The sequence below is a fragment of the Gymnogyps californianus genome, chromosome 20 (assembly GCF_018139145.2).
Source record: "Gymnogyps californianus isolate 813 chromosome 20, ASM1813914v2, whole genome shotgun sequence".
Classification (NCBI taxonomy): domain Eukaryota; kingdom Metazoa; phylum Chordata; class Aves; order Accipitriformes; family Cathartidae; genus Gymnogyps; species Gymnogyps californianus.
The window spans coordinates 1,009,294-1,034,414 of NC_059490.1; the positions used below are offsets into that span (position 1 = coordinate 1,009,294).

A 25,121-nucleotide genomic window follows, 5' to 3' on the forward strand; every position below is an offset into this window, starting at 1 on the left:
GCACCTCCCTCCAGCCCAAAGGTTAATGCCTGATGTTTGCTCTGAGTTCAGGGTTATGAGTACGAGTTGCACAACGTGCGTGCAGGGACCAGGGGAGGGAAGAGGCAGGAAGGGTCCACAGACAGGTCAGACAGCCCCAGGCTAGGGGCTTCGTCTCAGATTTGGCTCTCCCTTTCCAAGGCAGGGTCTGCCCTTCTGCTCCCACGCACAGACATGAAGACACCCACCCTGAGGTCCAACACCCGTACGGGTCTCAGCCCCTGCCCCACATTTCCCCATAGCTGCCTCGGACAGACGCCAGCCCATTGGGGTCCCAGAGCTGTCTGGGGGGGGCAGAGGTCCCAGGAAGTTGTTGGCCTCACAGGACCACGGGGTAGAAAGTCAGCCTGCCCCCAGCTTTGCTCCGGCCGGGAAAGCTGTCCCCACCCCAGCACATCCCTCCTCTGCGGGGAGAGCAGCTGGGCGAGGGGCAGGGGGACGGGGCTGCCTCCAAACTCAGCTCAGCACCCCTCAGGGTTGGACCCCCATGTGCTCCGGGTGACAGAAGTGACCTAGGACCCCCCGTTTCAGCTTTAGCACAGGCTTGGGAGGAATGAAAAATATCTGCTCTGTTAAACCTGCTGGAAAAAGGGTACAACGGGTGGTCTGGGGCATCCAAAGCATAACGCGTAGTCTGGGGCATGCAGAGGTCTCGTGGAGCAACCGCTACTTCTTCCTGCCACTTTTCTTCTTGCTTTCGATCAGGTGCAGCCCCTGCTTCTTGATGTCTTCCCGGGTAAGGACAAGGCCATGGTCTTTGTCAGCAAAATCAAAGGGGTCTGGAGGAGAGAGCGGAGAGGAGCGGGCTGGGGAGGGTCTGCGGGGCCACCTCCGCTATGCCCGTGTCCCCAGGGAGAGCTGGCACATTTTGGAGGGCTGGTGGCATCCCGGAGAGCCATTGTGCTGAGCCCCTGGGCACAGACACTGCCAACTGGCTCTTCCACCCCAGTGTCCCACGGTGACCAGCAGGACCTGGTGATGCCACCGCTGTGGCCCATCTCCAACACTGCTGGGGATTCCCATAAAGATCTGGAGCTATGGGGTGGTGGGTACAGCTCCTGCTTTGTTAAAATAAGGTGGTAAGCTGCCAAAAGCTCATTGTCTCCTCCAAGAGCATCCAATAGGAGGAGGCCACAGGCAGAGCCAAGCACTGGTTATTCTTCACAACCAGGTGATTTTGAAGACGAGGGTCTCCCTCCTTGCCCCACAGCATCTCTCCTTATTCCTGCTGTGGTTCAACACTCACCACCCTGCTGGCTGCCTTTCTTCTCCCACATCCCCAGCTAAAACCACCACCCATGCTCAAAGCCTCGGAGACAGCCACGGCCAGCCCCAAGGTCTGGAGACAACTCATGGGTTGGGGTCTGCTGGGACAGTGGGAGACGGGCAAGGATGCCCAGAAATCCCAGCGGGCAGGGGCTGGGACCGTCACTGTGGGACGTGTCCCCACTGTGCTCTCCTACCTTGGACCCTACTGCCTATGTCCTCCAAGGAAATCTTCAGGTTCTGCGGATCATTCGCGGTTGTTTTCTCCAGAAAATTTCTGACCTTCACAAAAGTCTGTGAAAGACACCCTGGGTTAATTGCTGAAGGGGAGGTGGGTGTTACGACCCAAGGGGTGCCCCACCTCGATGTCCCCCTGCGGGGGACTCTCGGCAGTGCCCAGTGCCGCCTGGGGCTGAGCTGCTCCATGGCTTTTCCCTGGGGCCACCTCCATCCTCCCAGCTGGAAGGATGGCTTGGGATGGGCCATCCGGGAGAGCCCCGTATGGGTCCCCAAAGACCACAGCAGGGATGGAGGCCCCGCAAACCTCGTTGTCCTCGTCAGGGCTGTGGCTGCGGGGGGGCAGGTCAGCCAACCGCTGCACCAGGTACTGCAGCTTCTGCTCACAGTGCTGGAGCTTCTCCTCCACTCCCCTGGCCTTGACAGAATCATCCTGGAGTCAGAGAGAGAACAACAACCTTGGTGGGGAAAAATGAGCTACTTGGTGGCTGCACCAAGTGTCACCGTGCTGTGCCGTTGCACTGCCGAGCACCGGCCGGGGCCGTGCTCTCCCAGCGCCGCGTGGGTACCTGGCCAGGCACGGTGATGCCATGCAGACGGACGAAGAGGTTGTCGATGCCATTTTCAAACTCAAGCAGGAGCTCCTGGTTCCTCAGCATCTGGGCTCGCATCTGCTCCAGCCGAGCCTCTTCCCACTGCAGGTTCATCCTCAGCTCCTCCTCCAGCATCCTGGAGCCAACCACATTCACATCCATACAACTGCACAGGGGTGCAGAGACACCCCAAATCTGTTGCAAAAGCTGCTCAGGTTGCCCCCCCCAGCCCCAACTGCAGAGCAGAGTCGCTGCCTGCAACCCAGCTCCACGCTGCTGGTACCACTTCCCACACCAGGCAAGGAGCAAGGGTCCTCCTGCTGCCACAGCGGGAGCTTTGGGTGCTCTGCCAGGACCAGAGCTGGGGGAGCACCCTGCTCAGAAAACCTCTTGGTGCAGGAGGGGTGGGTGCCTGCAGTGGGACGGAGGAAGGGGTGCCCTGTTGGGACACCCATGATGCGCATTTCCCCCCCTCAAGGATGGTGGCCCGGTTGGCACGACTGTCCCGAGGCCAGCAGCACCTGGTTGTGTTGGGGGGCTGGCGAAACTTCAGCTCAGCCTGCTTCAGCTCCAGCTCCTCCAGCGTCTCCTTCAGCACCTGCTTCTTCTCCTTGCACTCCTTGACGTACTGCTCCAGGTCCACCGAGGACTTCTGCTGTGCCAGGAGCCTGCCGGGGATGTCCTGGCCGGGGGAGAGCATGAGGACTCAGCCCACGGTACTCCTGCACTGTACAGGATCCGGGCCGTGGCCTCGGGGAGGTTTCTGCACTGTGGACCGCTGCAAGCTCATGTCATGGAGGAAAGCAGCTCCATCCCTGCCCACACAAGAGGGGCTTTGGGGGGCTCCAGGGGCAGAGGAGAGCAGATAACCCCGCAATGAAACAAGGTGAGCAGAGAGGTCTCAGCTCCTCGGGGCTTGACCAGCCCAGGGTTTTACCGGAGATGGGTTTTTATGTTACCCAGAGGCGGGAGCACTGCACTGCAGCCTTGGCCTTCTCCATCTTCTCGGTCACCTGGGCCTTGCCCTCCATCTGGGACTTGGTGGCCTCCAGTTTGCTGCCTGGGGTGGGAGGGAAGCGGGAGGGAAGGATGCCTGTGGCTGCGCCCATGTCCCACCCTCCTGCACCCCGACAGGCACTCACCCACTGGCAGGTCCTCCGGGTGCAGGGTCGGGAAGTCCACGGCGAGCTCGTACCTGGCTTGCTGCAAGGATGTTCATCGTCACCCCCCGAGCTGCTGGCACCCTGGGGGAGCTGGCCCTGCAGCCCCCCCCACCCATGGGGGACTCGGCACTGATGCCTGCCATCTGCCCACAGCCCTGCCTGCGCTGGGTCCCCCCCAGCTCACCGCTCTCAGATGCCTTTCGCTTGCTTCCTTGAGCCAGAGTCTGTCGATGTGCACCTTCTGGGCTGCCAGGGAATGGTACCTGAGCTCTCTCTCCGCAAGGAACTGGGTTTCCATCTCGGTCATGTCCTCCTGGAGCACGGAGAGAAGGGAGAAGTGGCTGCCAAAGCCAGAACGGACCTTTGTGAGCCAGCTGAGCTTCTGGAACGGCCAGCATCAAAAATGACACCCCCCCCGCCCACGTAAACAGGCTGGGAAGGAAACTGGGCAAGGAGGGCTAGAGGATGGAGCATGCTGCCTTCACCATGGCTGGTGCTTCGGGCAGGCTGTCCCCAGCCCCAGGGCAGCCTGGCCCAAGAGCGAGACCCGGGAGGAGCTATGGAGGCATCTGGGTGCTGCGGGCAAGCCCAGCTCAGTCTCTTTTGCTCTTTATTGCAGGAAGACTCACCAGCCCGGGCACGTGGTGCTGTCTGTGGGCTCTGGAGGGCGGCAAATGGCCCCAAGGTGCCCCGGACCATCTTACCGTGGTTACATCAGCAGCTTTGAGGGCTTCCAAGGCCATGAGCTCCATGTCTTCCAGCTCCCCATGGTACAACTCGGCCATCCCACACAGGAGGTCCAGGTGCAGAGGCAGGTGGGCCAGCTCCTGGGACACAGGGAGCCACAGCACGTCACCCCACCGAGCCCCAGGGGTGCCCCACGCTGTGACAGGGGATGGAGGAGAGCAGGACTACCTTGCCAATCGAGGAGGGCGTCCCACCACCGCAGCCCCTTGGGCACCTCATTGCCTTTGCAGGGGGAGCGGGTGGGACGATGGCACGGTGAGGAGGAGCTCACCTTCCTCAGGACATCCCGCACCGCCAGGTACAGGGCGGTCACCTTCTGTCCAGCGTGGACTTTTGTGAGCATCTTTGCAATGTTGTTCTCCAGCTGGCGAACCACCTGGGGCAGAGACGGCGGGGGGGACACACATGGGTCCCAGGACCCTGCATGCCAAGCCCTGCACCCACCCAGGGGGTGCAGGGGTTGGATTAAAGCCCCCCACAGGTGCTGCCACCCCAGGAAGGGGTCCTGGGTACCTGCCCCTGTGCCTGGTGCTGCTTGTCAACCGTCTCGGTATCCTGCAGCTGCTGCAGCCGCCTCTGCAGCTCGTCCATGGCTTGGCTCCGCTGCCTCAACTGGTACAGCAGCATGTTGCATGTGTTCACCTGGTCATAGATTTCAGCCCGGAGCTTCTCCTGGGCCACCTGGATGGGCATGCGAGCATTCGCCAGGCTGGAGGCAGGGCTCACTGGGCACCCGCGGGAGAAGGGGGTCCTGCCTGGAAAACTCCCCCCAAGGTAGAGCCGGGGACACTGGGACATTGCTCCGGGACATCGTCACTCCCTTGGCAGGATGGGGTCTGGGAGAGCTTTGCTCTGGGGGGCTGGTTGGGGTAAGGCAGAGGTGAGCATCTGCTCATGGCAGCGGTGGGTCGGGCTTAGGGACTCTGCATAACGCAGACCCGGGGCTGGGTGTCAATAAAATCGATCAGCGCCCCAGATGTGGATGCTGGCAGAGAGCGGCGGCACCGCTCTGTCCCCGCAAGAGGCCCCCAGGCAAAGGCAGCTCTGCAGTGCCACTGCCTCTGTCTCCACGGGCTTATAACCAGGTCATAACCTTGGGACAGGCAGTGAAGGGCAGAGACAGCATCCCCAGGGATGCAGCTGGACCCCACAGGAACCCAGGCAGCCCCGGTGACATGCAGGGTTGGACGGGCCAAGAGCTCAGAGAGCTAAAGGAGGACCTGCATGGATGGGTCCTGTGGTGGAAAGGGACCCATGGGACCACACGTGAACACCCCATGTCTCGTTGCACCAGCCCTGTGGGGCTGTCCTTGTGCCGGCACCAGGTCCCTCCACCATGCACCCTCTTCTTCTGAGCGTCCCCGGAGCTCCAGCCCCCTGCGACCCTGCCGTTACCTCCACCGTCTTCCTAGCCAAAGCGATGCCCAAGTGCTTCTGCGCTCCGCAAGCCTCGGAGATGGTGAGCTTGTTGCACTGTGGGCAGGAGAGGGGCAGAGAGAACATCACCGCCAGCCTGGGGACGGTCACATCCTAATGCTGGCCTGTGCTGCCTGCTCCCGGAGAGGACCGGCAGAGGAGCCGGCTCTGCAGGGCCAGCACCAGGCAGGGGTACAGCAGATGGGACCTGCCGGTACCTTCTGGACAGTGCCCAGGGCATGGACGTCCTCCTGCACCGCCTCACGCAGGCGGGGGAGCAGCCCCCTGTTCTGACTGAGCTTTTCTTCACATGACTGCGTGAAAAACTTCCTCCCTTGCTCTGGAGGACATTAAGGCGCTGTTGGTACCATGCAGGACGATGGGGGAACCAAGAGCCCCCCGCCCGCCCCGGACCGTCCCCGCGAAGCCGAAGGGGCAGCACCTTGCAAGGCGATGAGGGCGCGCAGCTCCTGGACGCGTTGGCTGAGGTTCGCCTTCCGGCCCCGCACGGCGCTGGCGCTCCCGCCTCGGCTCTCCAGCCCCGCTGCACGCGTGGCAGCCATCGCGGCTCCGCTGCCCGGCGCAGACGTCGGCGCGGACGTCGCCGGGCTGCGACCACGGAACCGTCGCCGTGGCACCTGCAACTGCCGGACGCCGCACACCTCCTGCTCGGCCGTCGCCTCCCGCTCGGCCATCGCCGCCCACAGCCCCTTCCTCTCCGCTTCTGCGGGCAACAGATTAATTAATAACCAATTACTGAGCTCTCTGAGGCAGCCGAAGGCAAGGCGGGCAGCAGGACGGGCAGCGGGGATCCCAGCTCTGTTTCCCATCACCGTGGCTACGGCAGTTGCCACCCGCCCAGCCGGGGGAGCCCCCCGAGCCCCACCACAGACAGGGCGAGGACAGTTTCAGGGAAAACAGGCGTACACGTACACCCAAACACGCTGCCAGCGCTCTCCTGGAAGCCGCCGGCTTATTCCAAATGGCCCGAGGAGGCTATTACTACCTAGATACGTACCTTCGGACATTTCAGTTAATTAACGGTTGTGTAGGGAGTTACGCTCCTGTTGAAACAGGCAAGAACAAACCAACTACCAATACTGGTATTTATTTTGATGCTTACCATACATTCTTGCTGAACTACAAATATGACAAGAAATGCAAGCATGTACATTTATTTGTTGATAAACAAAACCAAGCTTCCTCTACCAGAGCAAATCCTTAATGTTTGATTTGCAGAAAAAGACTCGATAAGGAAATTGCCTTCCTAGCACCCAGCTCGTAAATCAGCTTAGATTAAGTTTCTGTAACTCAAGATCTTTAACCTGCAGCCATCCTATTGTGCTCTAGGTGCTGAACATCAAAAACAAAGAAATTACGGGATTGTGAAATCAAGTATTACCAACACAATATCATCTGAGGCTCTTACTCAGTGTCTCACTTGCAGATTTATGAATTGCACATTAGCGCTAATTGCCAGTGACAAGTGAAATATCATCATTATCATCTTCAGTGCTTCATAAAGTATGCATGAAGAGATGGCCATTTGAAAAACGAGCAGTTAAGGGTTTGTACACACAAGGAACCTTGCCGATCTGACCACACATGTAGAGATCTCCACATCGAGGCTGCGTCTACATGGCAAATACAGTAATTATGCCACTAAACTTTCCTAGGCAGCATTTAAACACCATGGAAGATTACCTTGGGGGCAAGAGAAAGCATTTTAAAATGGATAAAATGGTTCAAGAATCTCCATTTCACTGGCCCTCAGCAAAACTCAGACCCTACAGTGGCAAGTCCTTCCACAATATTACTACAGAAATTTAACCCAACCTTGCACAAGCTCATGTCAACAGACTGCTGCGGAAATCAGCTTCCAAGGCGAAGCCTTTGACTAAGGATCTAGTCCCGCAGGCCCTCTGTGCCTGACACGGCAAACCTCTCCTCCTCCAGCTGACTTCAACTCTCCCTGCTTAAATTCTAGAAAATTCACAACGTGTTAACGGTACGAAGGCAAAGGTCACATCAAGAGTACACCCAGAGCTCTGTTTAATTCTCCGACAGCAGGCAGAGTCACGCGCTCTAAAACTAAACAGCAAAAAACGAACACAACACATGCTCATCTGGGAGAGAGGTCCGGTCGTCGGCTAGCCTGCAGCTCCTGACTTGCTGCGTACTATCAGCACGGAAACAGGTACGTAATGCTACAGGCTCCTTAAATTCCTGCTGGTTTAGCTTTCAGTCACCCCGGCACATACACCGTGCCTGGTGGTATGTATTTTTAGTATCTCCTTCTCCAGTTGTTGTCCTCTCTTCCCCTCTTCTTTGAAACGCACAAGTTCAACTTGAAAGCATTTCTCTAGCGCAGCTGAAACAAGATTTAACAGAATTATCAAGAACTATATACCGTGCCTCAGGAGCTGGCTGGCAATTCTGTGCATGTATTAGAAAGCAGCATAAAAAGACAGAGGATAAAAGGACAGCTGCCCGAATTGTTCTCTCTCGCACTAAAAAGGGGCACACACAAACAGTTGCCGCTAGGGAATTACAGCCCAACAAAAGCCTGTCTAGTCCAATGGCCAGAGGCCACCACTGCTTGTTCGAGATTCATTTTATCACGTGACTGAGAACAGCTCACAAGCGCAGGCTACCCCTTCAGCCTACAAAAAGCATCGCCACGGCCAGAGATACCTCCTGTACTACTAACAAAAATAATTATTTTATTTCTTTCTGTATCTATCATATATAAATAGACAATAATTCATTTTTATTAATGTAGCTAAATATATTTTACGAATAAGTTATTTGGAGAACATTTTTTCTAAGTCAGCAAGTACTGTTATATCCAGTGAAGGAACTCTCTAAGAATGGTCCTTTAAAGTACTCTTAATTATCAAGCCGCCAATTATGGAAGTCTAAGTCAGTTTTCACGCTGCCAAGAGATTGGTTTTTAGACATGATCCACACTTTGCACCTGTTTAGAAGTGAAATGCAGCTCTCTCTTCTTAAGGTTCCTCTCCTCACATACAAAACCCACCCTTCAGCGACCTATGCAATCTTCCACTCAACACTTAATGTAAAAATGATTGGCACCATATCAGTCAAACACTCTTCAATAGCAACCTGTAAATTAAACCAAAGCTAGAGTAACTTCCGTATTGCATCTCAACTCCATCCTCATTAGTGCAACTCTGACACAAAATGTTCCTACAGGCAAAGACATCTGTAAACCAAGCAAGTGTAAAATGATAAAAAAACCCCACACCGCATGGAAAAATCCCAAAGGATTAGTGTCAGAAAATATTTGGCAGCAAGAGATTGGAAAAAACATGAAGGCCTAACAGAACAGGGTGGCTAACGCCAGTCATTTTGTAGGGTGTTGTTAAAGTAGAACTGCTGCAGGAAGGTTTTCATTATTCAAGCTTTTCATCTCCTTCCTCCACGTCTTTCAGACTGAGCACTTCCAGTGTTCCTTTCCCTTTTGTCTCACTCCGGATCAGCTCATCAATCTCTCTGAAGCAGCCCGGGTCAATAAGGCACACCTGAAACGTTTCACATTTCATCAGTCAAGCAATAGTATTTGATTTTCATCAGCCCCTTTTCAAGGTCTAACATTAATTTTCATTAAAAAAAAAAAGTGTTTAGTTACTAAGAAGGACTTTGCAGAGTTGATAAGCAATTTCTATCAAGTAATCTTTCCACAGAAGTTCTGCAGTTCTGTTTACCCATGCTGGCCATGTCTTTTGACAGCTGGGATTGCTAGATTCTAATCTGTTCTCAGAAAGATTTTTACTAATACTAAATTTTGCTTTACCACAGCCTGTTTTTTAAAAAACTAATTAACCACTGTCCAAATACAGGCCTGACCCACCAAATAAATAAGAGTAACATTCCATATATGCAGAGAAACTCATCAGTGTTGTTGGATAATTACTGCTAAGAGAAATTACACTGTGCTTCTCCTCGGCCTGAAGCAGCAATCTCGTATATACGGCTACTTTCAAGCTTACATCACTAGGATTCTGTGAAATTAAAAACTACAAACTGCACCTCTGATTTAGAATCTCTGGTAGACTGGCAATTTATCTAAACAACTTCCATATATTAATTCATCTTCTAGTAAAATGTACAGGTGTAGTCAAATCAAGTATGAAACCCAAGGACTGCTTTATGGCTTACAATTTCCAACTGTTCATGGAAATCTTCATTCTCAATAACTTTAATCAGTGGCTTGAGCTTCTCTTTCAGTTTCTTCCCCTCCTTTGCCGGAAGAATAAATCGCAGCCTCATGTGAGCACGTTCAATTTGCATGGTCTCCTTTAACTGTCTGATCACTTCCAGTGCCTGTAAAGACATTAAGAAGAAAGCATTTACACACCTGCTTAAAAAACGCCACACAGATCAAAATCTCAAATCCTTTGCATTAGCTTCAGACACATTTCTCAGTACTGATCACTGCCACTTTGCTGCAGGGAGTTTGCTATTACGCTATTTTGATAGATTAACAGGAAAAGGCAGAGTTCTTGCTGTTTGTGATCACTTCAAATACTTAAAAAACCTGTCTGAAATAATGTTAAATAGCAGTTATACTGCAAAACAACAGAAACCCATGCGACTCAGATGCAAAGCCTGATTTACTACCTCAATTAAAATAAATGATAAAACTTTTATTTCTGTTCCAGGCATATCACTGTTGCTGCTTAAATTAGTTTCTTTCTTTCTCAGTTCCCTGAATTGTCAGAAAACAAACTGCATGAGCTTCAGAAGCTGCTTATATCTGGCATTCAACTGCCAGCCGGCTGGGTAATCGCTCTGCGGGCTTTAGACCACAGGGCTTTGTTGATCCTTCTGTGACTGCTAACAGAGAAACTACACTTGAAGACAACACCTCTGAGCAGAAGCCGATTCTGCGAGAAAACTAACCTGCTGCTTCGTGCTCTTGTGTGGTTTGACGGAGTAGTGAATATCCTTCATGGCTCTTTCTATAAGGATTACTGTGTATGGCCTCTTTGTTTCAGGATTCACACATTTGTCAGCCACAATAGTTGCGATGTCTCTAAACATCTGTTCCAGCTGTGTGTGTCGTTCTTTGTCGGATACCTGCAGCTCCCCTTTTGATAAAATCTGTACAGTAAAAATAATCAGTTAATAAACATCACAGATTTGACTAAAGAGTGAAAACTCCAGTAACTTTGTTAAATTTAACAATTGCTTGAATGGTTTGGTTAGACGTGAAGTGCAGAAAAAGAATCACCATGTTAATAATGTACATCATTATGACAGACAACACTGGAATGACTACAGACAAAAACCTCACCACAGAAACACTAAACTACAAAAACAGAAGCGCAGATTTACTTGAATTCTCATCACCCACAACAAGTCCACAGTTCATATCCCACCAAGAAGGACTAAGAAATTAGATCTGTTCTTAACACTTCATTGAACTGTCCAGAGTAAGCAACTGTCCCCTTCCTTCCTCTGCATCCTTAATAATATATCTTAGGTGAGAAACTCTTCAGTGCTGGCTAACCTTTTTCCCGTGTCTGTAGACATCAGCGCATAGAAGCTGTATGTTATACAGAACACTCAGAACTCTTTTCAGCCAGATGCATATATAAAGTTTAAGACTCTACCACAGAGTTACCACTCCTTTCTACCCATTTCTTAACAAATAAACAACCCTTTTGCCTACAGTAGGGCTGCATTCTACGAAAACCTTCCAGTACCTTTTCCATTACATAAAATACTCAGAAAGTCTTCTCCCACCTTTTATAAAGCAGGTAACTGCAAAGCGGTCGAAACCTACCATCTTACAGATTTCTGTTTGGTCATCCGTCCCAAACGCTTGAACGAGATCTTCCTTCTTCGCCACCTGGCCTTTGGAAACGTTGACAAACACCGTGTGTGTCTGCAGGACCTCGTCGAGGTCTTTCTCCCTGGGGATGAGGACAGGGTTAGAAAACTTGTGAAGTCAGCAATGTAAGAAAGAGCGCACGAGTTTTTAGCGAGGACGAGCAAGCCCTGCTGCCAAGGGCTGAATCAGTGGAGCCTGGAAACTTCTATTACCGAAATGTCACCAGGAAGGGCAGGGGGAGTGCCCCGCGGCGCTCCCCGCTCCACACAGGCCCCACCGTCTCCCCGGGCTTCACAGCCGGGTACCATGCAAGCTCGCTGGCTCCACAGCCAGGCCCCAGGCGGGCCGCCTCTGCCTCCCTCTCCTCCTCCTCCTCCTCCCCGGCTCCCTCCACAGCCGGGTCCCACACGGGTCTCCCCCCTCCTCGCCACAGCCGGCTCCCCACACGGGTCTCCCCCCCACACCCCCCCCCCCACACCCCCCCCCCCCCGGCCGGCCCCCCTCGGCCAGGCCCCGTCGGCGGCGGGCCCGCCACTCACGCTCCGCTGCGCCATCCCATGACCTTGTTGCGGTAGCAGGCGATCTCGAAGCGCTTGCCGCCGCGCCGCACCCGCACCACGGCCACGTTGGTGAGGCGGATCTGGTTGGTGGGGGTGAAGATGGACATGGCGGCGGCCGCTGCTGCGCCACCGGCGGGCGGGTGCGCGCGGGGCCGGCGGGGCGGGGCCGCTCCACGCTGCCTCCCCGTTGGCCGCCGCTACGCCTTCCCCTCCCACCTGTCGCGCCAGCAAAAGCCGTCCGGAGGGAAACGGGGAGAGGCGGCGGGTGGCGGCCGGAAGGGGAGGGAGGCGGCACATGGCCTGAGGCGAGGGGGGACTCTGCCGGTGAGGGCGGCGGGAGCCTGGTGCGGCGGAGGGCCGAGGGTCAGTGCGGGGGCCGCGGTAATAACCGGGAGGGAAGGGTGTGTAGATATATGTGTGTGTGTGTGTGTGTGTGTGTGTAATAACCGTGAGGGGGTGTGTGGTGTCTGTGTGTGGGGGTAATAACCATGAGAGAGGGGGTGGGGGTGGGTAATAACAGTGTGGGGTGTAATAGCCGTGAGGTGGTTACTGGGGGGGGGCAGAGGGGAATGGGAGGTCTGCGTGAGGGGCTTGTACGGAAGGGCAGTTACGTGGGTGGGGGTGAGTACAGAGGAGGAATTAAATGGGGTGGGCTCGGGGGGGTGCAGAGGGGCAGGTACTGGGGTAGGCACAGGGGTGAGGGATGGGGGGCAATTCCAGCGGAGGGGTCAGGCAAGGGGGGGGGGGGGGCTGCCATGGGGTAATTGCAGGGGGGTGAGGTGGAGAGGGGTACCCGGGCTGCTGCGGGTTGCTGGAGCCCCCCTCGAGGGGTTTGCTGCTTGTGTGGGCTGGCAGCACAAGGGCGAGCGCTCTCAGCTCTCTTCTTTTGGGAGGTTCAGTGTTGCTGGTGGAGGGGTGAGGGGCATGCCCTCAAGCTTTTGATCTGGTACTGTAAGTAACAGCCCAGGGGAAAAGTAAGATAAAGTTGCCAGCCTCTTGGAAATACTCTCTTTCTGTGCTCTGGTCCGATGTCTGCAAAAACAAGAGCCAAGAGGACTGCAGATAACAGAAGGAGGGTGTCGTCTGTGTTTCTCAGTGAATAGGTGTCACAAACAAGCCTTATTTAAGCTCCTGAATGTTTCGTATGAAATAGGTAATTGCAGGCACTGCACAAGCACGCTCCTGGCTACAAATTATGTACCCTGAATGTTCTGAACCCACTTGAAAAATCTCGGTTGTTCTGAATCAAACCTCACGCACATGATAGAATTCTGAAAAAGTACTTTCAATTGAATCTGGGTTTCAGTCTGGCCTTGAAACTCTGGGTCAAAGCTGTTGCAATCAGTGTGGTGTCTAATGCATATAAACAAGGGTTGTGTTCAGCAGCGAGCTCTGTGGAGATGATTTCCCCCTTGAAATGGAGCTTTCTGGCTCCGGAGATCTGCACGTGTCGAGTCTGTGCAAAGCTAAGGCCAGTACAATACAGTAGATGTTTCACAAGGACTTTTTACTTTCAGACACTTGCACAGCGCAAGTGTTTTCTGCCTTTCCTTATAACAGAACCTGCCCTATCTAAGAAAAACTCGGAGTTTCTGTATGACAGGCTAAAATGTTGGCTTGGATACACAGATGAAACTCAACTGACACACCTCTGAGGAGGTGAAGGCTTCTTGATTCAATTGTACTGTCTCATCTTTAGCCCAAAGCTGTTTTCTGCACAGCCTGAGGAACAGCTAATGGCATGAGGCTGTGGGTACTGTATGATTATTTTTTGTGTGCTCGTTCTAAATTCATACTGTAGGAATCTGTTCTTGCTAAGTCTGTGATTCATTCTAGATTTAGATGTCTCAATGGATACATGGGACTTCTATACTTGCCTGGTGTCCTTATGGCTGCACAGATGTTACATCTATTCTGCTGTTGCTTTTGGGATCAGCATTTGGATGGTCATTCAGTTCACCACCACCAAAACCAAAAAGAAGGTAACTGAACATGTAAGCACTTTTGTCTGAGAAGACCCCAAGAATCTGTGTGTGGAAGTGTGAGTAGTTGCTGGGTAAAGGTACCCACTGGTTCAGTGGAATGTGCTGCTTCACTGTGGGCCCACCTAGGTTGTTGCAAATCCCAAATGTAGCTTAGTTCATCTGATGGTTATAATCCTCAGTCTGGACTGTCATATGTTTGTGGGTAACTAAATGCCCTCGTTGCTCTGATGTTAGAGCAGATCTCAGCTGAACACTTCTCACTTCGTTACTGAGAGAATGTGTCAGCCTGGGTTGCTCTGTCACTTCAAGTAAATCGCTCTGCTTGTGCCCAGTGTTTTCATGTTCATGTTTCCAGTGATGTTAATGGCAAGGTTGGACTGGTTTTAGGATGGGAGTGGGATTAGGCCATTCAGGAATTTAAAACCTGCTCGCGCAGGTGAGTGAAGTTCTGCTGCACGAGTTGGGAGGTTCTCGGGTTCAGCTGGATCCTGTTATCTCCCCAGTGTGTGAGATGAGTGTATGGTAGCATGGCCTAGTTCAGAGAAATAGTTACTCGTGTGTTTCTCTAGGTGTGAGAGAAACTAAAATGCTTTGACTGTTGCATTTGCATAGTGCTGAGAGTCTGGTCACGGGATTTGAATTTTAAATGCTTTTGGGAAAATGGGGTTAACATCACTTTGAAAAGGGGTTGAATACAACACAGCGCTTGTTTCATAGGGTGAAAAATCCAACAGGAATCCCGCTGCTTCTGAAGGAATAGAAGACAAACTAGTAAATGGATATACCACCCTGCAGGCAAAGGAGCTCTATGTTGCTGGGGTAAAGATTTTCTATGGGTCTCAGACTGGCACAGCAAAGGTATAAGTTACTTTTTTCACATACGTGAAGTTGATTTGAAATATTGTTGAGATTCAAGTATGTTGCTTGACTTAAATTTTTACACAGTGCAGTGTTTCTGAAAGTTCATCAGAAAGTTCATTAGCTCATTAGATGTCATTGCCCAACATGAAAGATAAATGAAAATTATATAAAAATAACAATGTTTCTACTGCCTTTAAGTGGGGCATGCAGTAGAGACATTGATTATGAAGCTTAAAGTTTACTCTTAAAATATACTCTTAATTTGCTAGCAGGTCTTCTTGGAGAGAAGTGCTGTTTTAGGTGCTTTCTCAAAAAGAAATTTAATTTGTTTGTGTAAATGTGAAACCATTAGTCATTAAAATTCATGTAACTGTTCTTTCAGCCAGTGTACTTCTTTTTTTTTTTTTTTTTTTTTTTTTAAATGTGAGGACTTATAGGTCCAGTGTCCAGTTCTCATGTGTCGTTGTTCTTTCTGTGCTGGGAGAAGTCTTGTGACTGGGCATAGCAGGGCTTGTTTGACCCTTACGACAGTTGGGTTGAAGTAATTGATAACTTTCTACGTTTCTTTTTTCAGAGATTTGCCAAAGGTCTGGCTGAAGCAGTTATTTCCCTTAATTTGCCTGTGGAAGTCATTAGCATGGGAGACTATGATCCAGATGATTGTTTATCAGAGGAGGTAGGTACATCATAAATATGAATAATAAATACAAGTTTTTCCTGGGATTGTGAAGGCTCTCTTCCTCTTATATTTCTCTCCTGTTATCCTGGAAATCCCCAAAGCTGTGTGTTGAGAACTGCTTTCCTTCTACATAAGCAAGTATAGCCCATCAACCCTCAGCAGAAAATACCCAAATTTTGAAAATTTCTAGGAAAGGATCACATAGAGTATTTTGATGCTGACAGTGGCTTTGTAGGAGCTAGTTCTGTACTCGGGTGCGAGTTATGTGTGAGTGGCTGCACCAGGTCCCCCTGTTCTGTCTCTGACAGTGTGCACCTGGGGAAGGGTTCAAAACCAGAATAAGTAGATGGTGATGCTTCTGCAGCCTTCATAGACTTATAAGTTAGAAACTTCTTGTGAGGCGTATTTATATTGAGTAATCCTTGATGGATTTTTCTTCTGTGAAGATTGATAGTTGCTTTTTGAATCCATGGGAGACTTTATTGCTGCAAGAGCCTGAAGAAGCTGTTGATTGGGGTGGGGAAGGTTCAGTTCTGTTTTACCACTGTGTCTCTGTTAAGTAGGGGAAAGACAGCTTGATATCTCTTGGCTAATTTAAGATGGCTTTGCAGAGAGGATGGCCATTCACCACCATTGGGATTATCACCTGCAGCATCCCACACCGAAGACTATTAACCCGCTTAGCAAAAATCTTGTCTTTTGACTTCTTCCAACTGCCCATGTGTTACAGCTCTCCTCGTGATGTAAAGTGTTCTGAAAAAATGCAGTGATCTTTTCTATTCTGTTGTGTTTATATTATTAGACAACCAGCAGGAACATTTGTGTGTTCTTGGTAGCTACGTACACAGATGGACAGCCAACCGAGAGTGCAGCGTGGTTCTGCAAGTGGTTAGAAGAGGCTGCGAATGACTTCCGCTTTGGGAAAACGTATCTGAAAGGCCTCAGATATGCTGTGTTTGGCTTGGGAAACTCAGTTTATGTTGATCATTACAACACGGTAAGTATCTCCGGTGCACCTTTGATTTCTGCTCCTCTGAAAGGCTAAGCTTTCTTAAATGCTACAAAACTGAATGATATGGGTAGTTTGTGTGAGAATTGCAGCTGTTGTGCAGACTTGATTAGGGACTGGGTTTAGGGCATGGGCAATGCAGCTTTGAAGCAATTGTGCTGCCCTTTTAAATGGGAAAGGAGTCCTGTAAGTGCTGCATTAATGTGGGAGGTGTGGTAATACACTTGATAAGTCCTTACTGAGTTAATTTCCCGGCTTTGAAAGCTTTCTGTCAGTGCATGAGGGCACAGTACTGTAAACCCTCTCCCTTGCTACCTTCTAGTTTAGAGTGCTTTTCTCGAACTTAGGTACTTTGCTGTATTGTGTGGATCTTAGCTTTATTTCCTGATGTAAAACATGATGGTGTCTTAGCCTGGTAATTAGTTTCATCTCAGTCAGAAAAATGGCATGACTTGTCACCAGGTTGTTATGTTTGTATAGCTGGGGCCACATGAAACGTGTTACGCGTGTGGCCATTTTGACCAACAAGCATCGCACAAAGAAGCTTGTTCCCAGAGCTCATCTCTTATCGCATCAGTGTGATAGCAGGGGTATTTTCAGATGGGAGCCTGAGGGTGTGTGGTGATGTTCAGACTGCCTTGTGTCTGCGCGCTGAGTCAGCAGGTGAGAGGGAGTCCAGAAATCCCTGCCTTGCAGTCCTGTGCAGCTCACTAGCCCTATTTCCAGGCTTGGTCCTTGCTTTCTTAGTTGCCTGCTTTGTTTAACTTGGGCTTCATTTAATTTCCCTCTAACTTTCATCCTATCCTAGGTTGGAAGAAATATTGACAGGTGGCTGTGGATGCTCAGTGCCAGCCGTATCATGACTCGTGCCGAGGGGGACTGCAATGTGGCCCAGAGCAAGCATGGCAGCATTGAGGCTGACTTTGAAGCCTGGAAAGCCAAGTTCCTCAGCCGGCTCCAGGCACTCTGCAGAGGGGAAAAGAAGCCCTGCAGTGGGAAGTGCAAGAAAGGGAAGTGCAAATCTCCGGGGAAGCAGAGCAAGGAGAGCTCAGATCATGAACACAGGGCATCAGAATACGAGAATACTGAGGTAGAGCCAAAATCCATGGGACCTTATTGCTGGTTTAGTGCCCGTTGGGAGCACTATTTGACTTCTCTTCTTCCTCCTACAGCCAGAGGGGTGCTGTGGGAGCTTGATACTTCTTTGTTCTGGAGCAGGGGGGGGAGAGGGTGAGATCCCATGGCAGATAATGAGTAAGCCATCCAAAAAGAAGGACCAAAGAATTAGGGATGGCATTTACGTGATGAGGGAATCTTCCTATTGAATAGGGCGAGGTATATGTTGTGACAGACGCTCCAGGGAGCCAGTCTGGGTTCTCATCAGAGTCTTTGCTTTGTCTCATGGCCAGGTCAAGCATTTAGTTCCCTCTGAGCCTGCTTCCACTTCAACTTGTGGAAGCTTAGGTGCTTTGCCTGCATCCCAAGGTTTTTCCAAAGGCAGTTGGGGGAGTGTTATCTGAGCAAGCCCTGGATTTCCTCTGAATGTGTCCACTGTAATCATTTGTGTATCTTCTGGAGTGTTTGTTGATTGCAGGTTTTGAATAAGAAATCTTCTCTTGCTCTACAGTGCAAGACGCAGACCTGCTATGGCACTTAAGTCCTCCCTGCAAGCCATTTATTGTGGGTTGGAAATGATTGCTATGGCCATGTTGAATTTTGTAGGAAAATAGGGGCTCTTCTGGCTGAGTGCGTTGGAGAGTCCTGTCCGCTGCAGGAACAAGAGGAATAAATCTTGCTGTTGCACCAATGCTGTTGTGCTGTACCTTGGCTGTATACAGAAAGGGAGACAACTTTTCTGCTCTGTGAAGAGTTTGACTTGGAAAGCAGATCTCTGACTCCCTGTTCCTTCAGACAGGGGCACTTGGAGGAGTTAAAGGGGTTTAGGCTTCCGGATCATCATAGTATGCAGTGGGAGTTGGACTCTTCTGTATCGCTTCTCATGTGCTCAGATAGGCACATGAGGAAAACAGAGCAATCTGGAGGCAGGATATCTGGACTGAGTTTCAGGTGCTCTGTGTGCTACTGAACTCTTAAAAATACACACTGATAAAAGCCCCAAGTTTAAATGCATCTCATATGTGTTGTACAGGTTATTGGTAGGCTATTCCTTGTTTTTCAGTAGTCTTTACTGATTGTGAGAACTGATTTCACTGGTTAGCAGAGACAAAGGTCTTATGTTTAACATTCAGATACATTCCTAATTTATTTTTTTTTCTCTGATCTCTTACACAGGCAGAGGAGTTGTTTGAAACCAGTAGTGAGGAGGAGGCTGATGCTGAGGAAGCTGGAGGCACGAATTCTGTCATTGATGTTGAAGATCTTGGCAATATCATGAGCCACATGAAGAAAGCAAAGGTACTGCTGTTACAGCACGTGTAGGACTGTCAGGTCTTTGTCACTGATCAGTTGCATTGATTAAAATATTACTTGCTGGACTCAAATCTGTAGGGTCTAGCTAGAGGGAGAGTAAAATATAAGCTATGGGAGAACCTGTCCCAAAAAAGAACATACTTGGAGGTGTGTTGGACATAGTTACCAGCTAACTGTGACTTGTTCACCAAGCAAATGCTGCAATGGTAACCTGTTATTTTCAGTCTGAGGAAAAATTACTTCCACAGCTAATATTCAGATCTGAATGTACATCTCTGCCACTGTGACTCACAGTCGAGTGTCTAAACACAAATCTTGTTACTGTGTCTGCCTGTGGGTATGTCGGCTGAAGTGCAGGCGTGTGTTCTTCTGGTATGTCATGGTGGAGAGCAAAGCTGCAGCTGAAGTAGTAACACACTGCTGCAAGACCTTCTGTGTCTTGCTCACTGCTGCCCTAAGATGAGGTGCTCTGCAAGCATAGCAAGCCAGTGAGCTTGATCTGACCTGTGCTGAGCCTGTCAAAGATAACCGTAATTCCTGCTTCCTTTCAGGGTGTTACTATCTCTGTTCCTGTGCGGTTCTGTTCATGTTTCTTTTTCTGTGTTCAGTCTGCAAACAGGATATATCAAACTCATTTATTTAGTTAGCACACAAAAAGGAGTGAGGATGTGAATAGCTGCTAGGCTAAGCCTTAGCGTGCTCCCCACACTCTTTGCTGGCCGAGCAGTTGGCAGTCGGGATGGGAAGGCTTGACCCCAGGATGGACCTGTGATGTATTGTGTTGCCGTCTGCTGACTGTTTCCCCCTTAGCAATCTTTCCATGGTGGTGTCTTTCCTCATGAACCCTTGAGCTGCTATCCATCCCCCTCTCAACAAACCTGCCTCTGTCTGTAATTACACCTTCCTTATCTTGCATGCCTCTACGGTGTGGACTTCTCGCAGCTCTTTCCTGAAGCTGAACAATTTCTTCAGCAGTCTGAGCCGAGATGACACCGCTGGGCCACAGCAAGCCAGGCCGTGGATCACAGGAGGCTGCGTCCGTAGGAGGGGAGGAGGTTACAAGGGGAGCATGGGGATCTCTGCTCCTCACTTTAGGGAGGGGGAAGGAGGTAAAGTACTCCCTGCTGCTTGTAACAAACTCTTAGGAGAGTGGCCGCACTGACTTGGGGGCAAGGCAGACTGCTGTGTGAGAGCTCCTGTCCCTGAGCTCGTATGGACTTGTGCACTGCAGCTTGCCAGAGAAGGGTGGATGAACCGTTTGGCTTTCCTTTGGAGGGAGAACGGATCAATCTTTCTCCCCGTGTAACTGTGCTGTGAAGTGGTCCTATTTCTCCTCTCCTGCGTGTGCTCACCACTAGAGGTCACTGACAAAAAGGGAACTGCGTTTTCTGTAGCAGCATGCCCTGAGAGATGATTTAGACCAGGGAAGGGAGGTGGTGTCGTCTAGAAGTTTAATGAAAAATTAGGCTTTGACTTTTCACTGACTGACAAAATATGGCAACACCATGATCAGAGAGTAGTGCAAACCAGGAAAACCACATATCATAGTCCAGTTTATGAATGAAAAGTGAGCACAGCAATAAAATACTTCCTGCTTTTAGCTTCTCATGCTGATTGTTCTGGTAGTGAGCACGATTGAAGTCAATGTGGTATGGTTTTATATGTAGGCAGTGAAAATTCATTGCTGTCTATGACTTTGGCTGATGCATGATTCAAACAATTAACTACTTTCTCCTTTGCTTTCTTGTTGCTCTGCTTGAGTGATGAAGAGGCCTGTATGTTGTACATACAAGTTACTACAGAAGTGCAGGTATCTCTGTAGATCAGGTTCTTGTGGCTCTGACCCAAGTAGCCCCTCTGATCTGAGGGACAGCTTCTGTCTGAGCACAGACACTCATCTGGAGTTGTAAGCTGCAGTTTTTGATCTGCTGCCTTTTCCTTGGAGGAGATGGCAAACGGTTGTTCTCCCATGACAGCTGGATGCTGCCCTTTTGCATCTGCAAATGGTTAAATCCTGGGAGCACAAGTGTTGGTGTGGGACTGGAAGTACACTCTTACTGTGCATGGAAGTGTCCTGGCCCTTTTGGATATGAGCTATTGTCAGCTGATGAGACAGGAGGCCCTAAAACTGTGGATCAGCCTTTCTTTGTCACTGATGCCACTGAACTGTGCTGCCGTAGTCATGTCACAGGTTTTTGGATTAATTTTGAAGCCTTGAACGATGTAGTTCTCATCACTGGCCCCTTTATTCCTGTTCTGCATGGTTGATCTGCCTAGCTGCAATCTACGTTTCTGGTTTCATGCTTCTGTAACCAGAGCAGGTAATGGAGAAAGGGCCCTCAGCAGTGACTTCGATGTAAATCCTCAGCTCTCTTGAATGGGGGTGTCGTTTCCAGCGTGATGGCAGGATATAGCTGTGTAAATATTTCATGAGGGAGCCTGAATTGATGGCTATCCCTATCATTAGCTGGGAGAAAGAATGACTTTGTCTCGGTGGTGAATCTCCTGGGGAATGTACGCATTGGCTTGCAACAGGTTTATGCAAACACTTGAATTGTAAAATGATCCCGTAGGTGCAGTTATTCACTATAACGAAAATAAATGCTGAATACTTGATATGAAAGAGCAGGATGATCTGCATTTATGAAAGTAATTTGTCATGATCAGACTCTCTTGCTCCCAGGCGGGAAGATTTAGTTGTTTAAATCCAGTGCATCTCGGTTTAAGTCACATCCTCACTTTAGTGGCTATGAGTTTGTGCTATGAGAAGTTTTCTTTTTCAGATGAGTAGCATTGTCCCTTTAGCCGTTTTTTCTCTCGCAAAATGCTGAACTGTGTAAAATTAGTCTGACGCTTTTGTTTTACACTGATGTAATCTGTTGTCTTGCAGTAATCCCTACCAACACAGGCAAGTGCTTTGGGTTTTTGTATCTGAACTATCCATATACAAGCTAGCAAGTTTGAAGAAAACTTGTGTATTTCAGGGTTATATCACAGACACTCCTTCATATGCAGAGTTACTTGGATTTGAAATGTGCCTAACAGTTTTTAGCATGGGTTTTGTGGATGTCAGTGTTGTGTATTAACTCCTCTGCATATGGGAGATAGAGTAGCAGGTTCTGCCTAACTCAATATAGTTAACTTGAAACGTTTTAGGGTCCAGCTTTGATCTCTTTTGTGGGCACGTATTGCCTCTTGTGAGAATCACTAGCAGATAAGACAGATGTGCAGTCACAGATAGTCATAATTCCTTGCTGTCCTGCCTTTTATGGGATAGCAGAGCGAGGCTGTGGAGGGTGGGTGTCTCTACTAAATGTTTGCTCGCATCTCTGCAGGTGATCTTAACTTAATTTTACATCCATCTCCTGTTGCTTGACTTGATGGAAATCAAGGCTGAGTTTTGTTTTACAGCTTTTTTTTCCCATATGCTGCAGCTTCATTGTACTTTACAAAGTCTTGTCAAAGGGCTTGAGACAGGTACTGGATTCTTGCAGTCATTTGGATCAGGCAGATGGATTCAGGAGTTCAAGGTGAATGCCAGAACCTCTCTTCCTCGTAGAGTTGTAGCTATTACATACTCTCCCTTGGAAAAGAGATGGATTTTTAAAGAGCTTCTGAGGGTAAAGTACACAGTTCAAGGTGATGGTGCCTTCTGCACACTGAATCTGAGCACAAAAACTGGCATGAGGTTGGGTGGCAACAGAAAATCATTCTATAAAATGATGGCTGATACAAAGGTAAATTCCACACTTTGTTTGCCAAATCTCATACTATGTGGTGATGACTACTTCATAGCTGCTAAAATCCAGCCCTTTTTTTTCCTCTGAGTAATTAAATTTTTGGAACTTGTTGCAGGTGATGCTTATTAGGGTCCTGAACTGGAATCAAACTTTTATGTCAGTACAGATAACACCTATGCTTTCATGAAGGGAATTGCTAGGCATGAAATTCCAACAGTGCATAAGATGACCACGGCCTGACAGAGGGCTGGGGAGGTCTGATGCTGTCAGCTCTGAGGCTGCTTCTCTCAGGTGCCTGATGATCCAAGGCTGTGGTGCCAGGCGGGGCTGGATGATGCACAGCTAGGTGGGTGAAGGTCTAGGTTTTCTCTGCATTTACTACCCTTCCAGCTGCTTGTTTTTAGGCTGAGAACCTGGGCCTGTTCTCCAAATTGCTTTTATGCAGCAGCAGAAGGCAGTGGTGGTTCTTAGTGGATTTAATAACTAAGTGGACTTCTAAGTTTTACAATTGTGGCACACTTTCCCTGTCCTCCAAAGTTACTCCCCTGAAATGTATTTATCAGATAAAATGTGAAATCTAATCGGTATGTTTGTGGCCTGCAAGACTGCTATTAATCATAGGGACACCATTTCTTAATGTAGATTATCTCCCACAGCTGGGAGATTGTGATAAACTAGAAAGACAGATCAATCTAGACTTGTTCCCAGGGAATGAAATGGCTTTATTAACCTTCATGTTTATAAACTGCAGGCATGAGTAATAGTAATAATAATATCCTAATTTTTTTGGATGGGTTGGGAAGTAATCGAACGGGCATATTTTTTGACACAGTTTTGAGATTAATGTTCTTGTTTTCTAAAACAAAGAGTTTAATGATGCTGATAGTCGCATTTGCAATGCAAATATGGAGGAGGGGGGTGTGTGAGAGAGCAAGACTGAGACTGAGTTTACAGGAAACAAAATAAGTCCCAGAGAACATGTTCAAGAAGCTTGTTTACTTCTATGTCCATTTGCCACAGGGGAGGTTTCCTGATCCCCTTTGGCACTCTTCCCTAAAAAAAATCATCCTACGTTAGCCATTTACCACCACTGGGACTGTAAATCACACCACTCGCAATGTTTCCTAAGAGCCCTTTGGGAGCGTATGACTGCTATGGAAGACTAAACTTTGCTGACACTGGGTGAAGAAACTTCTAATGAAGTTGGCTGGAGTTTTATTTGAAATGGGGCAGTGAGTGTTAAGGTATTTAAGGTATAAGGTTTACAGACAAACTGTTGTATGCAACTTTGTGTTACAGGCAGAAACTTTTTAGAGTATGCAAGAATTGTTAGCCATATTTTAACTGAATTGAATAAAGCTGGGGTACTTCACTGTCAGATCTAGAAACAGCTAAAAATTACGTGCACATTCAGAGCTCTCCAAAAACTTTCTCAACTTTTAATGGGTGAAAGATTCCTATAGGAAAAATGTGCTCTTATCTGCAACAATTCAGTCTCTGGGCTAGATTTTGACCTCTGCTACTCTGGCTCAGAATTCAGTGTGATCCTACATTTTAAAATAAGCTTTAAGAAATGTCATTTAACTGCTTGGGGACTACTTCTAGCATTAAAATCTGGATTTGTCACAGGGACACTTCACCCTTCCCCTTTCCTGTGTTCAAATCTTTCTTCTCTAAACCTTGGCTATTGAAAAGAATCACAATTCATAAACAACATTACAGGAGATCTTGAGGCTTGCATTTTCTATGTAAGACTTGGGAGTGCCCAATGAAAAAGAGGAAAAAAATAAAAAATTACTTTAAAGGTCTTTAAATTGGAGACACATGGATTTGACGGGTGGACCACTTGGTGGATAAGGAATTGGCTGGATGGTCACACTCAAGAGTTGCGGTGAACAGCTCGATGTCCGAGTGAAGAGCAGTGATGAGTGTTGTTCCTCAGGGCTCGGTATTGGGACCGGTGCTGTTTAACATCTTTGTCGGTGACATGGACAGTGGGATCGAGTGCAACCTCACAAGTTTGCCAACGACACCACGCTGTGTGGTGCGGGCAACATGCTGGAGGGAAGGGATGCCATCCAGAGGGACCTTGAGAGGTGGGCCCGTGCGAACCTCACGAAGTTCAACAAGGCCAAGGGCAAGGTCCTGTACATGGGTCGGGGCAATCCCAAGTGCAGATACAGGCTGGGCGATGAGTGGATTGAGAGCAGCCCTGAGGAGAAGGACTTGGGGATGTTGGTTGACAAGAAGCTCAACATGACCCGGCAATGTGTGTTTGCAGCCCAGAAAGCCAATCGCATCTGGGGCTGTGTGAAAAGAAGCGTGACCAGCAGATCGAGGGAGGGGATTCTGCCCCTCTACTCTGCTCTCTCGTGAGGCCCCACCTGGAATACTGCATCCAGCTGTGGGGCCCCCAGCATAAGAAGGACGTGGAGCTGTTGGAGCGAGTCCAGAGGAGGGTCATGAAGATGATCAGAGGGCTGGAGCACCTCTCCTATGAAGAGAGGCTGAGAGAGTTGGGGTTGTTCAGCCTGGA

At 49.5% G+C, this 25,121-nt stretch overlaps 3 protein-coding genes across 3 annotated transcripts in view; 1 reads left to right on the forward strand and 2 right to left on the reverse strand.

Annotated features, from left to right (window-relative positions):
* Positions 1–705: 705 nt before the first annotated feature.
* Positions 706–6,156, reverse strand: CCDC183 (coiled-coil domain containing 183). The gene is made up of 14 exons (XM_050909182.1): positions 5,904–6,156; positions 5,680–5,801; positions 5,441–5,518; positions 4,559–4,726; positions 4,317–4,421; positions 4,003–4,125; positions 3,483–3,611; positions 3,278–3,338; positions 3,095–3,195; positions 2,657–2,817; positions 2,112–2,301; positions 1,850–1,975; positions 1,503–1,599; positions 706–818 (listed from the first exon to the last, which is right to left on the reverse strand). Exons 1-14 carry the CDS (start codon positions 6,154–6,156, stop codon positions 706–708), a joined length of 1,827 nt encoding a protein of 608 aa, XP_050765139.1.
* A 397-nt stretch (positions 6,157–6,553) lies between these two features.
* Positions 6,554–12,000, reverse strand: SBDS (SBDS ribosome maturation factor). The gene is made up of 5 exons (XM_050909080.1): positions 11,861–12,000; positions 11,274–11,403; positions 10,388–10,588; positions 9,644–9,808; positions 6,554–9,006 (listed from the first exon to the last, which is right to left on the reverse strand). The coding sequence occupies exons 1-5, from the start codon at positions 11,986–11,988 to the stop codon at positions 8,878–8,880; spliced, it is 753 nt and encodes a 250-aa protein (XP_050765037.1). The 5' UTR covers positions 11,989–12,000; the 3' UTR covers positions 6,554–8,877.
* Positions 12,001–13,729: 1,729 nt separating this feature from the next.
* Positions 13,730–25,121, forward strand: part of LOC127024504 (S-adenosyl-L-methionine-dependent tRNA 4-demethylwyosine synthase TYW1-like) — a 107,140-nt gene continuing 95,748 nt past the window's right edge. Inside the window, exons 1-6 of the mRNA XM_050909094.1 lie at positions 13,730–13,875; positions 14,584–14,724; positions 15,302–15,403; positions 16,209–16,403; positions 17,224–17,505; positions 18,708–18,830. Coding sequence (XP_050765051.1) covers positions 13,732–13,875; positions 14,584–14,724; positions 15,302–15,403; positions 16,209–16,403; positions 17,224–17,505; positions 18,708–18,830 — 987 coding nt within the window. The 5' untranslated portion in view covers positions 13,730–13,731. The remainder of the gene's footprint in view (positions 13,876–14,583; positions 14,725–15,301; positions 15,404–16,208; positions 16,404–17,223; positions 17,506–18,707; positions 18,831–25,121) is intronic.